The sequence below is a fragment of the Protopterus annectens genome, chromosome 9.part0, assembly GCF_019279795.1.
Source record: "Protopterus annectens isolate FY-2018-M chromosome 9.part0, PAN1.0, whole genome shotgun sequence".
NCBI lineage: Eukaryota > Metazoa > Chordata > Ceratodontiformes > Protopteridae > Protopterus > Protopterus annectens.
Genome location: NC_056743.1, coordinates 15389459 through 15405354, shown reverse-complemented (window position 1 = coordinate 15405354; position 15896 = coordinate 15389459). Strand labels below are relative to the sequence as shown.

General features: G+C 43.8%; 1 protein-coding gene across 1 annotated transcript in view; it reads left to right on the top strand.

The window, feature by feature from the left end:
* The window catches only part of F2 (coagulation factor II, thrombin), a 1266023-nt gene that overhangs the window by 310457 nt on the left and 939670 nt on the right, over positions 1 to 15896 (top strand). Inside the window, exon 5 of the mRNA XM_044082527.1 lies at positions 3519 to 3627. Coding sequence (XP_043938462.1) covers positions 3519 to 3627 — 109 coding nt within the window. The remainder of the gene's footprint in view (positions 1 to 3518; positions 3628 to 15896) is intronic.

Genomic DNA, 15896 nt, shown 5'->3' with positions numbered 1-15896 from the left:
AAATCTGTTACAGGAAAAATATATGAAAAATAAAAAACATACAATAAGCTGGTTGCATAAGTCTGCACACCCTTAAGGTAGTACATTGTTGAAGTACCTTTTGATTTAATTACAACATTCAGTCTTCTTTGGTACAAACCTGCCATCAATTAAAGACACTCTGATTAACCCCAAATAAAGTTCAGCTGACCTAGTAGGATTTTCCTAACATGTACTCAGCTGCCTGCTACAGCAAAAGCCATGGTTCGCAGAGAGCTTACAAAGCATCAAAGGGATCTCATTGTTGAAAAGTATCAGTCAGGGGAAGGGTACAAAAAAATTTCCACAGCTCTGGATATACCATGGAACAAAGTGAAGACAGTCATCAAAAAGTGGAGAAAATATGGGACAACAGTGATGTTGCAAAGAAATGGATGTCTCTACAAAATTGATGAAAAGATAAGACGAAAACTGGTCAGGGAGGCTATCAAGAGACTTACAACAACACTGAAGCAGCTGCAGGAATTTCTGGCAAGTACTGGTCATGTACTACATGTGACAACAATCTCCCATATTCTCCATATGTCTGGACTATGGGGTAGGGTTGCAGGACAGAAGCCTTTTCTTACACAGAAAAATATCCAGGCCCAGCTAAAATTTGCAAAACAATATATCAAGTCTCTCAAAGGCATGTGGAAAAATGTGTTATGGTCTGATGAGACCAAGGTTGAACTTTTTGGCCACAATTCCAAAGAGTACGTTTGGTGTAAAAAAAAAAAAAAAAACACTTTGCATCACCAAAACAGCACCATCCCCACGGTGAAGCATTGTGGGGGCCGTATCATGTGTTGAGGTTGCTTTTCTTCAGCTGGACCTGGAGCTTTAGTCAAAGTGGAGGGAATTATGAACAGTTCCAAATACCAGTCACTTTTAGCTCAAAACCTTCAGGTATCTGCTAGAAAGCTGAAGATGAAGAGGAATTTGACTTTTCAATACAACAATGACCCCAAGCATACATCCAAATTGGCAAAAGAATGACTTCACAAAAGGAAAATTCAAGTTTTGGAATAGCTCAGCCAGAGCCCAGACCTAAATCCAATAGAAAATGTGTGGGGTGACCCGAACAGGGTTGTGCACAAGAGATGCCCTCGCAATCTGACAGATTTGGAGCGCTTTTGCAAGGAAGAGCCAAGTCAAGATGTGCGATACTGATAGACTCTAACGCAAGAAGACTGAATGTTGTAATTAAATCAAAAGGTGCTTCAACAAAGTATTCATTTAAGGGTGTGCACACACAACAAAGTATTAGTTTAAGGGTGTGCACACACAACAAAGTATTCGTTTAAAGGTGTGCACACACAACAAAGTATTCATTTGAGGGTGTGCACACACAACAAAGTATTCATTTAAGGGTGTGCACACACAACAAAGTATTCGTTTAAGGGTGTGCACACGCAACAAAGTATTCGTTTAAGGGTGTGCACACAACAAAATATTCGTTTAAGGGTGTGCACACACAACAAAGTATTTGTTTAAGGGTGTGCACACACAACAAAGTATTCATTTAAGGGTGTGCACACGCAACAAAGTATTCATTTAAGGGTGTGCACACGCAACAAAGTATTCGTTTAAGGGTGTGCACACAACCAAGTATTCATTTAAGGGTGTGCACACACAACAAAGTATTCGTTTAAGGGTGTGCACACACAACAAAGTATTCATTTAAGGGTGTGCGCACACAACAAAGCATTAGTTTAAGGGTGTGCGCACACAACAAAGCATTAGTTTAAGGGTGTAAGCACACAACAAAGTATTAGTTTAAGGGTGTGCGCACACAACAAAGTATTAGTTTAAGGGTGTGCGCACACAACAAAGTATTAGTTTAAGTGTGTGCACACACAACAAAGCATTAGTTTAAGGGTGTGCACACACAACAAAGTATTAGTTTAAGGGTGTGCACACAACAAAGTATTTGTTTAAGGGTGTGCACACACAACAAAGTATTAGTTTAAAGGTGTGCACACACAACAAAGTATTCGTTTAAGGGTGTGGACACAACAAAGTATTAGTTTAAGGGTGTGCAATTAGTTTAAGGGTGTGCACACACAACAAAGTATTAGTTTAAGGGTGTGCACACAGCAAAGTATTCATTTAAGGGTGTGCACACAACAAAGTATTAGTTTAAGGGTGTGCACACACAGCAAAGTATTAGTTTAAGGGTGTGCACACAACAAAGTATTAGTTTAAGGGTGTGCACACACAACAAAGTATTTGTTTAAGGGTGTGCACACACAACAAAGTTTTAGTTTAAGGGTGTGCACACACAGCAAAGTATTCATTTAAGGGTGTGCACACACAACAAAGTATTAGTTTAAGGGTGTGCACACACAGCAAAGTATTAGTTTAAGGGTGTGCACACACAACAAAGTATTCATTTAAGGGTGTGCACACACAACAAAGTATTAGTTTAAGGGTGTGCACACAGCAAAGTATTCGTTTAAGGGTGTGCACACACAACAAAGTATTCATTTAAGGGTGTGCACACACAGGAAAGTATTCGTTTAAGGGTGTGCACACACAGCAAAGTATTCGTTTAAGGGTGTGCACACACAGCAAAGTATTTGTTTAAGGGTGTGCACACTTATGCAACCACCGTATTGTACTTTCCTTCTTTTTTTTGTTTTCCCCTAACAGATTTGTTTGTTTTTCCATTGACTTGTATAGGTTACAGGTCACATTAAAGGTGGGAAAAGTTTTGAAATTATTTATTGTGGTCTCATTTTTTATATCACAAAAGCCTGGCATTTTAACAGGGGTGTGTACACTTTTTATTTTATGTTGTGTGTTATGCCTCAAAATGGATACACTGCTTGTGATTCTCCTTCAACAATAAAATAAGAGGACATACAGTGATGTATTGACAGCTCTTAACAGTTTACTGTCTATTAGTAGTAATACAGGAAAACAGAACTCATGAGTCAGTACTTGTGATAAGCTGAAGCTGTGATGGCAGTAAATATTTAAAGAAACAGTACCATATGCTACAGGTGCCAGCCATTTGACCTCAGACTTCCTGGGTGACTCTCCAGAGTATAGGTCATCCTTGAACCTAGATCATTAGAAGCATAGCTGAACACCTTCCCCTTATGTTACTGGACTAGTGTCGTGTTACCATTGTAACATCATTGCAGCAAACCAATCAGTACTGACAAAGACATGTTTTCTGTTTTATGGTTCTGTAAGAAATCAGATAATGTATCCCTTTCAGATTGGTAGATGGCTTGTTTTTATTGTATAGCAATTGTTTGAATTTGTAAAAGAGCACCCGTTTATGAAAGATTCCAGCTCTTTAAGTAATAAATGTGTAAATTCAAATACTGTCAAGACAGGCAGGCTTAAGATGCCCCATATCCTAGGTGGCAGTGCAGATACAGATATTACATTGTATCAATTAGCACCCTGTTTGCCTAAGCATTGTTTGGAGAGAGCTTGTGTGCAGCAGGTATTTATTTCTAATAACTTTGTTTTTTGTCTTACAGGACTATGTGCAGTGACACAAATTGGTACAAACTACATAGGTAATATTTCTACAACCAGGTCAGGAAGAGAATGCCAATACTGGAACAGCAATTTCCCTCACAAATCAGAGTAAGATTTGTTCTTTCTTTTTGCTTGTTTTGTTGTTTAGTATTTTAAAATGATTTATTTGAAACACCCTTCTAGTACAGTGACTGACTGCCACAAAGACAAATCTTGTTTTGTTCTGAGAATGTGTGCAAAATGATAAAGCAGAAAGCAACAGAAACAGTCTTCTAGCAAAGAAGGTGGAGAAAAAAGCTCACACATTGCAGCATACCAGTAGTGGAAGCTAGGAATGCAGTCGGTTACTATATAACAATCTTGGAATCATCATCCTCATCATCACTATGAACCCCCATTTCCCATTTTCTACATGGGGTTAGGGTGTTGTCAACTGTCGCCATCTCTGTCTGTTCATTGCCACTCTTCTGCCTTCTTTGACACTTATGCCTGACTGTTGTAGGATGCCCTTGTTTCCTCTTGTCTTCTTCCTGTCTATCCCAAATCTTCTTCACCAGATTGTCTTCTGTTTTTCTGCACACATGCCTGGACCACTGTAATCTGTTCTCTTTGACCTTTTCTGCAATTGGAACTATGTCGGCCTGCTCAGGATTCCATACCATACAGTAGTACTGGTTGCACCACTGTTTTCTACACTTTACTTGGCATTCATCTGTCATATACTACACCTAACACTCTGTGCTATTTGGCTACACCATCTCTGACTCTAGCTTTGACCTCCTCATTCAGACTTCCCTTCTCCTCAACCACCCCTCCCAGATACAGCTGTTTACCTGTGCCACATTTTCCCTTATATCTCAATTCTCAGCTGCTTCTAAACTCCACCATTTGCTGCCATTACAACTGTCTTAGCTGTACTGTTTCATCCCATGTTCCTTCAGTTTTGCATTCTGTTCCCCTATCCTTTGCTGACATTCTTGCGTAGAGTCTGCCTGTAATGCCACATAATCTGCATACAGCAACTTTGTTGCTCTGTCTCCCACGACCTGTTTGCTAATGTAGTCCATCACCAATATAAACAGCAGTGGGCTCAGTGCTGAAGCCAGGTGCACACCCCCTCCCACTGGGAACCCCTATTTGAGACCAAACACTATTTGTACTTGAGTCATTTGGTCCTTGTATAAAGCTTTCACTAATTTTACCAATGTTTCTTGGACTTTGAAGCACCACAGGACTGGCTAGGTTCATAGGATGGTACTAGGCTATCGGCCCTAGGGCCTATACAAGCCTAGCCATGACAATTTCCTGGCTATTTCTTCCCACAATATTTACTTCCCTGGGCCCCTGTCTAGCAGGGTGACTGACGTGATCCCCGGGGTGAATTTCCTATCTCCCATCCAATCGTCAAGGTTCCTTTTGAAGAGGGCCAAAGAGGTGCTCTGCTTGACATCTATGGGCAGTCTATTCCAGAGTCTGGGGAGTCTCTGGGTCAGGAACCTATCCCTCCAGCATGTTTTGTTCATTGTGATGACAAGGTTTAGATCCCTGGAGCATGTGGCTCTGAGGGATTGGGATTTCCTTAAGTGTAGCATGTCCAACAGCTCTGGGTTTGAAATGGCCTTGTATGTTAAGCAGAGATTGCCTCTGAGTAGACGATATGCGACAGAGTATAGCTGGAGTTTTTTTAGATGGTCAGCATAGGGCATCTGCTTTAGGACTGTGATTCTTTTAGTGAGGTATTTCTGTGGCCTTTCCAGTTGTTGCAGATGTCTTGAGAGGTACACATACCAAATGGGGTGTTGTATTCTATAATGGGTCTAATGAGTGGGACAATGACCTTTCTGGATGAAAAGCCCTTAGTGATGAGGTGTGCCACATAGAAGGATTTCCTGACTGTTTTGGTGATGTGGTTATCGAAGGTGAGACCACTGTCCACCTATGTCCCTAAGTCTCTTATCACACTTTTGGTGTTTAGTGTACTGCCACCTATGTGGTAATTCATGGGTACATGTTTTTTCCCAAAGGGGATAACTGTACATTTCTTGGCATTGAGCTTGAGCCCATGACTCTGGCACCAAGCATCTGTTTCTGTAAGGCCCTTTTGTAGAATATCCACATCAATTGGGGATTCAATAATGGCTCCCAGTTTGCAGTCATCTGCAAACTTTGTTAGTTAGAGTCCCTTAGTGTTGGCCTGTACTTCAGAAAAGTAGATGCCAAACAAGAGCGGTTCCAGGACTGAACCCTGAGGTACTCCACTTGTCTGGAGCTGGATTTGGAGTCGGCTACTTTTACAGTGTGGGTTCTGTCAGTAAGCCAGTTGGCAACTCGAGTGACATAGGGATTAATGCCCAGCTTAGTAAGTTTATCTATGATTCCAGAGTAGGGGATGGTGTTGAAGGCCTTGGCAAAGTCCAGATAGGCTGTGTGGGCTGCCTTACCCTTGTCCACAGCTCTTGAGACTGATTCAAAGAAGTTAATCAGGCAAAGGAGACAAGATCGGCCCTTCACATAGGCTGTGTCTAGGGCAGTACAGCTTCTGCAGAGTTTTCTTTATTCAGAAGCTGCTGGAAGTACTCCTTGACCATTTGGAGTATTTCCTCATCTTTAGCTTCTTCTCAGCTGTCTGTCTCACTGCAAACATCAGGTCAGTTGTGCTGTATCCTGATCTCTGAATCCAAACTGCTAATCTCCCATCTTACTTTCTACTACTCTGCATATCTGTATATCGCCCACTCCAGAATGGGAGTCTGATACTGCTGTACTGCCCACAGTTGCGTATGTCCCCTTTGTTGTTGAACACTGGCACTAGTGTGCTTTTTCTCCAGTCATCTGGAATATGTCTTTCTCGCCATACTGCTATGAGTACTGTTTCCCCCTGTGTCACCCAGCATCTTTTTCATATCTGCTGTGACCTCATCTGCACCTGCTGCTTTCCCTGACTTCATATTCATTAGTGCTATTCTTACTTCTTCACTGGTGGGCTTCTCCTGTTCTCTCATCGTAAACTGAGTCTGTGGCAGTAGAGCTTCTGCAAAGTTTTGTTCATTCAGAAGCTGCTGGAAATACTCCTTCCACCTCCCTTCAATGTCCTGTGGACTGTTTAGCAGGCTATTGCTGGCTGAATGTATGGCTGAGATACACTACTGAATACTATTCACCCTTATGAAGGATGTCTGACTGTTTTCTTTATTTTTCTGTCTTTGCCTTACAGCATGATATAGTTTCTTTGTGCCATCTACTGACTTACTTTCCAGAAGATGGTAGTGTGCCTCTGATGCTTTGTTGCTTCCTGTTGCAACATCTTTCTTAGCTTCTTTGTTAACCAATCAGTATTCGTTCCTAGCCTGGTCCATCTTTTCTATCTCCCACTTTTCCTGCATGTCTTTCTTTTTTTGATAACTTCCTGGACTTCTGCGTTCCACCACCAGTTTTCCTTATGTACCTTATTTCCATACCTGGCTCAGCCACTTATCTGTTCGGTAGTCCTCAGGCATGCTGTTTTGAGGTGCTGCCATTCTTCGTCAACTCCACCTATTTCTTCTTCTTCTTGAGGTGCTATAGCCCTGAGTAATTCCTTGAACTGTTGCACTTTCTCTCCAGTCAACTTTCAGGTCTTCAGCCTGGCCTCTGTTGACCTTAGATCCTTCTCTGATCACTGCTTGCAGCTGATTCTGGCAACTCATGGTTTATGCTGTGGGCCGACTGTTTCACTGGGGATGACTTTGTAATTGCTGATTCTATCCCAGTGCCCTTTCCTTAGTAAGAGGAAGTCTACCTGAGTTGCATGTTGGCCACTCTAGTATGTGATCTTGTGACTGACTGTCCTTCTTTCTGAACCATGTATTGGCTAGTATAAGGCCATTTGCCAGACAGATGTCTGGAATGGCCTTTCCTTCTTTATTCCTGCTGCCCCGTCCATGTGGACTAAGACAGTACACATATCCTATTCTGTCCTTTCTTTCTTTATTCCTGATGCCCCGTCCATGTGGACTAAGACAGTCCTCATATCCTACTCTGTCCTTTCTTTCTTTATTCCTGCTGCCCTGTCCATGTGGACTAAGTCCTCATATTCTAGTATGTCCTTTCCTTCTTTGTTCTTGCTGCCCCGTCCATGTGGACTAAGACAGTCCTCATATCATACTCTGTCCTTTCCTTCTTTATTCCTGCTGCCCCGTCCATGTGGACTAAGACAGTCCTCATATCCTATTCTGTCCTTTCCTTGTTTATTCCTGATGCCCCGTCCATGTGGACTAAGACAGTCCTCATATCCTACTCTGTCCTTTCCTTTTTTATTCCTGCTGCCCTGTCCATGTGGACTAAGACAGTCCTCATATCCTACTCTGTCCTTTCTTTCTTTATTCCTGCTGCCCGTCCATGTGGACTAAGACAGTCCTCATATCCTATTCTGTCCTTTCCTTGTTTATTCCTGCTGCCTCGTCCATGTGGACTAAGACAGTCCTCATATCGTATTCTGTCCTTTCTTTCTTTATTCCTGCTGCCCCGTCCATGTGGACTAAGGCAGTCCTCATATCATACTCTGTCCTTTCTTTCTTTATTCCTGCTGCCCCGTCCATGTGGACTAAGGCAGCCCTCATATCATACTCTGTCCTTTCCTTGTTTATTCCTGCTGCCCCGTCCATGTGGACTAAGACAGTCCTGATATCCTAGTATGTCCTTTCTTTCTTTATTCCTGCTGCCCTGTCCATGTGGACTAAGTCCTCATATCCTAGTATGTCCTTTCCTTGTTTATTCCTGCTGCCCCGTCCATGTGGACTAAGACAGTCCTCATATCCTATTCTGTCCTTTCCTTGTTTATTTCTGCTGCCCTGTCCATGTGGACTGAGACAGTCCTGATATCCTATTCTGTCCTTTCCTTGTTTATTCCTGCTGCCCCGTCCATGTGGACTGAGACAGTCCTCATATCCTATTCTGTCCTTTCTTTCTTTATTCCTGCTGCCCTGTCCATGTGGACTAAGTCCTCATATCCTAGTATGTCCTTTCCTTGTTTATTCCTGCTGCCCCGTCCATGTGGACTGAGACAGTCCTGATATCCTATTCTGTCCTTTCCTTGTTTATTCCTGCTGCCCCGTCCATGTGGACTGAGACAGTCCTCATATCCTATTCTGTCCTTTCCTTGTTTATTCTTGCTGCCCCGTCCATGTGGACTGAGACAGTCCTGATATCCTATTCTGTCCTTTCCTTGTTTATTCCTGCTGCCCCGTCCATGTGGACTAAGACAGTCCTGATATCCTATTCTGTCCTTTCCTTGTTTATTCCTGCTGCCCCGTCCATGTGGACTAAGACAGTCCTCATATCCTATTCTGTCCTTTCTTTCTTTATTCCTGCTGCCCTGTCCATGTGGACTAAGTCCTCATATCCTAGTATGTCCTTTCCTTGTTTATTCCTGCTGCCCTGTCCATGTGGACTAAGTCCTCATATCCTAGTATGTCCTTTCCTTGTTTATTCCTGCTGCCCCGTCCATGTGGACTAAGACAGTACTCATATCCTATTCTGTCCTTTCCTTGTTTATTCCTGCTGCCCCATCCATGTGGACTGAGACAGTCCTGATATCCTATTCTGTCCTTTCCTTGTTTATTCCTGCTGCCCCGTCCATGTGGACTGAGACAGTCCTCATATCCTATTCTGTCCTTTCCTTGTTTATTCCTGCTGCCCCGTCCATGTGGACTAAGACAGTCCTCATATCCTACTCTGTCCTTTCCTTCTTTATTCCTGTTGCCTCACCCATGTGGACCCAGGCAGTCCTCATATTGTATTCTGTCTGATATGTGCATTCAGGTCACCCAGTGTCAACATCAATTCATGTTGTCCTGCTTTATCTACTCTCTGAATACACTCTTTTCCTCACTATCTCATCTGTGCTGTGGGACATAGTCTGAGATTATGAATACTGTTTTGTCATTGCACTGGAGTCTGATTGCCATAAATCTTGTCACTAATTCTGATTGCATCCCTCGCTGACTTCTGTAATGACTTCCTCACCACCATTCCCACATCATTTCTAGCCTGACGTCCTCCTGAGTAGTAGACTCTGGATCCCAAGCTGAGTGGCTTTACGTAACTGCCCTTCCATCTTGTCTCCTGGGTGCATAGTATGTCCAGCCTCCTCCTTACCATTATGTCATCCATTTTCAAGATCTCTCCTGTCAGTGAAGCAATTTTTAGTTCATTTTTGGCAGGTTGATTGGTTTACTTCAGTGGTGCACAATGTCCGGCCCCAGGGCCAAATCCAACCCTCGACACAATACCGTCCAGCCCCCAGAGAGTAACCAAAAATTTTTTAAAAACGTGAAAAAATGCTATGCCTTACTCCAGTCATGCAAACTTTCCAGCATGTGCTTACTTACCTAATTGATTGCAGTTGTGCACACCTCTAATTTTAGCTGTGGAAGTAACTATTCTTTGTTGTTTATAACTTGTAGTCTGTAAACAGTAGTAACTTTCTGCAAGAGTTTGTAATAAGTCATGGTTGCAAGCCAGAACAAAGTTAAATGCAAAGTTGATGTAGAAAACAGGCAATTTCATGACTGCTATCTTAAGTAAAAATGCCAGTCACCTGTACTTATTGTTAACTCGTAACGACTTAATATGTTTTGATGTGGCCTGCAGATGCATTATGAATTCGGATAGTGGCCCTTCCCACAAAAAGGTTGTGCACCACTGATGTCCTTCAAGGATGCATCTGCAGTCCTAACAAATGGGTTGTCCTGGCCTCAGGCAGCCCTTCGGTCGTCCGGATTCCAAAGTCTGGGTCTGGCCTCGGCTGATGTCGCACTTCACCCGACGTCATAGCTGCAGTTCAGCGGGTATAAAGGCATCAGCCGACGCATTTTCCTCAGTCTTTCTTGCCGCGTGGCGCCCGAAGCAGAAGCTGTTCGCAAGTGCCGGTCGGTCAGAACCAGAGATTGCTACTACCGAAGACTTCTAAAAAGCTAAGTACCCCGTTGGGGACTCTTTCTTGCCTCAGCTGATGTCAGAAAAAGTGAATAACTGTTTAACTTGTGGGAAACAAATACCTCATAAAGATTTCCACTCTTACTGCCTAGCTTGTTTAGGCCCAGACCACGACGTAGCAGCTTGTCTAGCCCGTGCTTCCTTCAACCGACGGACACTTAGACGTCGGTCGGAGTTTGCAGAGGAGTTTTTCGGCTTCGCTTTTGCTTATAACATGCCGTCGGAGACTCCGACTTCACAATTAGCTAAAAAGCGTAAGGAAAAGGACCGACACTCGCGGTCCGCGGTTTCGGCCGAAACCGTGGTTAAGCCAACCGCGAGTGTCTCGGTTTCAGCTGAAACCGAGTCCGCGGTTCTTCCTTCGGCCGAAAGCATGCCTCCTACTACCGAGGCCTCATCCAGCATGGCTGAATCTGCTACGGAAATTCCACCTGCTCTTACAGTTTCTCAGGATTTATCAGATACTATCCCCTTAGATATATCTACTCCTGCACGTGGAGCTGCTAGGCCCCCTGCATCCATGTCAATTAAGGCTTTTGCCAGGGCTAAAGCAGCAAAATCTTCAAAGGCCGTGCCTGCTAAAAGCCCTCTCACAGGCCTAGCTCTAGTACTCAAATGCTTAGTCTAGCAGAGGATCTCATTTCTTTGATCAGGGGAACCCAGTCTCACCCTGACAGGGCCTCTCATCCACCTCCAGAGAAGAGGCCTAGAGCAGAGCCCCCTGAGCCAGTTTCTTCAGATTACTCCTCTGATGATTCAGAAAATACAAATCCTCCAGAAGGCCCTTATTCTCCATATGAGGACTCTGATGCAGAGGATTCCATACCTTCTGCCTCTCCTCCTGAGGAATTTTCTTTTGGGGAAACCTTGCATGCTATGAGGGAACAATTTCAATGGCAGGGCCAGGATTTTTCAGACTCTAGGAAAAGGCTTAGGACCTTTTTACATTTACCACAGCATAGGCCTTTAGCTATTCCTCCAGTACTTACAGTTGTGGATGATGCATTTAATGATGCTTGTACTGCCCAAGAGAATCTAGGGCATTAGAGAGATGGGGTAAAAAAGTTTATACTTCTGCTACTCTTTCGGCTAGGGCCTTAAACTGTCAATTCCACATGATTCAGTATCAGGAATTTCTGTTAGATCAGCTAACTAAAAAACTGTCCTCGACTGAGCCTTTAGACCGTAAGTCCGTTCAGGATTTGGTGCATAACACTCAGCAGGTCAGTAATCATTCCTTAAAATGCGGCTATGATGCACTGGAGGCTTCCTTTAGATCAGCTATGACTGGTACAGTGATCAGAAGGCATGCATGGTTAAAAGAGCAATCCTTACCAGACCATGTAAAGTCCAAGCTTCTAGATGCTCCCATGGAAAAGCACAGTTTGTTTGGTTCCCCTGCACAGCAAGTGTTGAAGAAGGTGGAAGAAAAAGCTAAATCTGTCCAGACAGTCAAGGATTTCTTACAGGTCCAGCCTCCGAGGTTTAGTAGGAACTGGCCTTCCAAGAATTGGTCCTTTCCAGACACCACCAGAGCACAGAGAAGCAGAAATAGACACCCTAGAGGCAGAGGTCAATCCAGAGGTGCCTACAGGGGACGTCAGTGGCAGCCTAACAACCAGAGAAGTACTGCCACAGATCCAGCCACTACCACTTCCACAGGACAATCACAGTGACTTGGCTCTGAAACCGCCTACCAGGGAACAACTGGAAGCACCCTTAGGCGGAAAGCTAGCCTTATTTTCAGTAAATTGGCATTACATTACAGGAGACAAATGGATTTTACAGACAATAGACAAAGGCTACAGGTTTCACTTCCATACTCTTCCAAGGAAGAGAGGAATGCCAAACCTACCTCCAAACCAAAGGACAAACGCTCTACAGCAAATAGACCACTTACTAAGGATGAGAGCTATAGAAACGTACCGGCTATGGAACAAGGACAAGGATTTTATTCAAGACTTTTCCTGGTACCAAGAAAGGAAAACCAATGGAGACCTATCCTCGACCTGTCCGCTCTAAACACATATCTCATTGTTCCAAAATTCAAAATGCTGACCCTACAGCAACTTCTTCCCATGCTGGGCAAGGAGTCTTGGCTGGTGACTCTGGATCTCAAGGAGGCATACCTGCACGTCCCCATACGACCAAATTGCAGAAGATACCTCAGATTTCTTGCAGGATCAGAGCATTATCAATTCTCAGCATTGCCTTTTGGCTTATCTACTGCACCCAGAGTATTCACGAAATGCCTGGCATCAGTAATTGCTCATTGCAGGCTTCAGGGAATTCAAATTTATCCATACCTGGACGACTGCCTGTTACAAGCGGACAGCAAAGACAAATTAACAAAAGATTTGAAAAGGTTGTTCACCTGCTGCAAGCCCTGGGATACACAGTCAACTCAAAGTCAAGGCTGATACCATCCCAAAGGATAACCTTCTTGGGTGCAGAACTGGACACATCAAACCAGATGGCATTCCTCACAGCAGAAAAACAGAAGCAGCTACCACTCTATTTCATGGCATTAACAGCAGAACCAGCTTACAGCAAGGAAAATCCTGCAAGCCCTGGGTTACATGGCATCCTGCATAATATTGATTCCACATGCCAGACTACATATGAGGAAGTTGCAATGGTACCTGAGGAATTTATGGTCTCAGCACAAGCACAGCTTAGAAACCCAAATTCCAATAATTCCATGCCTGAAGCAAGAATTCCAGTGGTGGGCCCAGGCCTGTCAATTGAACAAAGGACTGCCCTTCCACAGGCCTCACCAAGCCAGACTATCACCACGGACACCTCAGACCTCGGTTGAGCGGCACACATGGTGGACAAGTGCATACAAGGCTTATGGACTCAAGACCAGATGAACCTACACATAAATCAAAAGGAGATGCTGGCAGTAAAACAGGCAATTCAGACATTCAGACCATTTCTTCAACAGGGTCATTTGCTGATAAGGACGGACAACACCACAGTTATGTGGTATATCAACAAACAGGGAGGCACACATTCATACCCTCTATGCCGGATGGCAATGGACCTCTGGAATGTGGCCCTGAGCCTCAACATTCAGCTCCAGGCCATATTTGTGCCAGGAAAAGAAAATATACTAGCAGACATCTTAAGCAGAACCACCACGGATGCCCACGAATGGATGCTGCATCCAGACATCTTCAAAACCATCACAAGGAAATGGGGACTGCCAGAAATAGACCTGTTCGCATCCCCACACAACCACCAATTGAAAAAATTCTGCACAAGGACATACCACCCACTTGCTTGGAAGGTGGACTTCCTATCCTTCAGTTGGGAAAACCTGACAGCATATGCATTCCCACCTCTTCCTTTGATGCACAAAGTGCTACTGAAGATCAAAGAAGATCACCCGAGGATCATCTTGATAGCTCCAGACTGGCCGAGGCAACATTGGTACCCGCTACTGAGGAGTATGTCCCGGGAACACACATGGCCTCTACCCCTACTACCTCTACTGCTAACACAGAACAACTTCAAAATCCTGCATCCAAACTTGAAAACACTACAGCTAGCTGCTTGGAACATTACATAAGGCAAAATAACCCAGATTTATCTCAAAGGGTTAAAGACATTATCTTGGAGGCTCACAGACCCTCAACAAGGAAAACTTATTCAGCAAAATGGAAAAGATATCTCATTTGGAGTGCAACAAAAGGAGTAGATGCATCATTGGCAAACATAGCTAACATCCTGGAATACTTAGCAGAGCTTTTCCACAATGGTCTGTCTTACTCCTCCATTAAGATTCATGCATCAGCAATTTCAGCAGAATACAACATGGATCCTCCAGTCTTTTCTCAACCTCTACTCAGGCAGTTTCTCAGAGGAATTAAAAATGTAAAGCCACCAAGGAAACCACCATTGCCTACATGGGACTTGAACTTTGTGTTAGAAAAGTTGGCACTACCCCCTTTTGAACCAGCAGCAACAGCAGAATTACAGTACTTATCTTGGAAAACTGCATTCCTGCTTGCAATCACTTCAGCCAGAAGGGTTTCTGAATTACAGGCATTAATGGCAGTACAGCCCTTCCTTATCTTCCATCAGGATAGAGTGTCCATGAGAACTAATCCTACCTTTATGCCAAAGGTGGTTTCCAGGGTATCATTAAACCAAGCAATACACCTACCAACATTCTTCCCCAACCCGCAGAACAGGGGGGAAAGATTACTACATACCTTGGATGTACACAGGCAATTGCGCTACTACCTGGACAGAACCAAGAACAATAGAAAAACTGACCAGCTTTTGGTAGCATATGCAACAGGAGTGGAAGGAAAAGCAATTTCAAAACAAACAATCTCAAAATGGATAGGAAATTGCATTAGATTTTGTTACTCTTTTCATGGAAAGGCAACTCCAGAAAACATCAGACCTCACTCCACAAGGGCTACAGCCACTACTACAGCTTTCTTACGAGGAGTGGCTACCAAAGACATTTTAGAGGCTGCTACTTGGAGCTCCGTGCATACATTTGCCAAGCATTATAATCTACCTTTATACTCCAGATCCCGAGCAGGTTTTGCCACTGCTGTTTTGCAAGGGATCTTAACTACACCATAAACTCTTAGTGCCTCCTTAGTGCCTCCTCCCCAGTTTGGCTATGGTATTCTACCCATTTGTTAGGACTGCAGATGCATCCTTGAAGGACATAGTACAGTTTTGTACCTACCATAAATGTAGATGTCCGAGAGGTATGCATCTGCAGTCAGGATTACCCACCCTCCTTCCCCTCTGTGGTACTCCTAGAGTATTTGCCCATCTTGTAGCTAGCTGGGGGAATCTATTATGGTGTATTTGTTTGTATATATGTATATACATGTTTATTTCTATTTGCTCTCTATTGTTTGGAAACATTTGCATTTATCCAAATTTAGCCTTATTAGAGGGCACCTGGCATCTGGGGCAAGAAACACTGAGGAAAATGGCGTTGGCTGATGCCTTTATACCCGCTGAACTGCAGCTATGACGTCGGGTGAAGTGCAACATCAGCCGAGGCCAGACCCAGACTTTGGAATCTGGCCGACCGAAGGGCTGCCTGAGGCCAGGACAACCCATTTGTTAGGACTGCAGATGCATACCTCTCGGACATCTACATTTATGGTAGGTACAAAACTGTACTGTTTACTTCCTCCTTTTTCTAAAAAGAGTGACCCCTGGTAGTCCAAACTAGACACCGGACAGCCAGTAAGTTATTGACCCAGGACTGCTGGGCTTTATGGCAGGGAGACGCTGGCTAGTAGGAGCCCATTCCCCCAGCAGAGCTAATCCATTTTCCTATAGTCTCACACCATATTCTTTGCATACTTAACCTTCCTGCCAGTCTAATCTACACAGTGGCATAATCACTACCAATGACT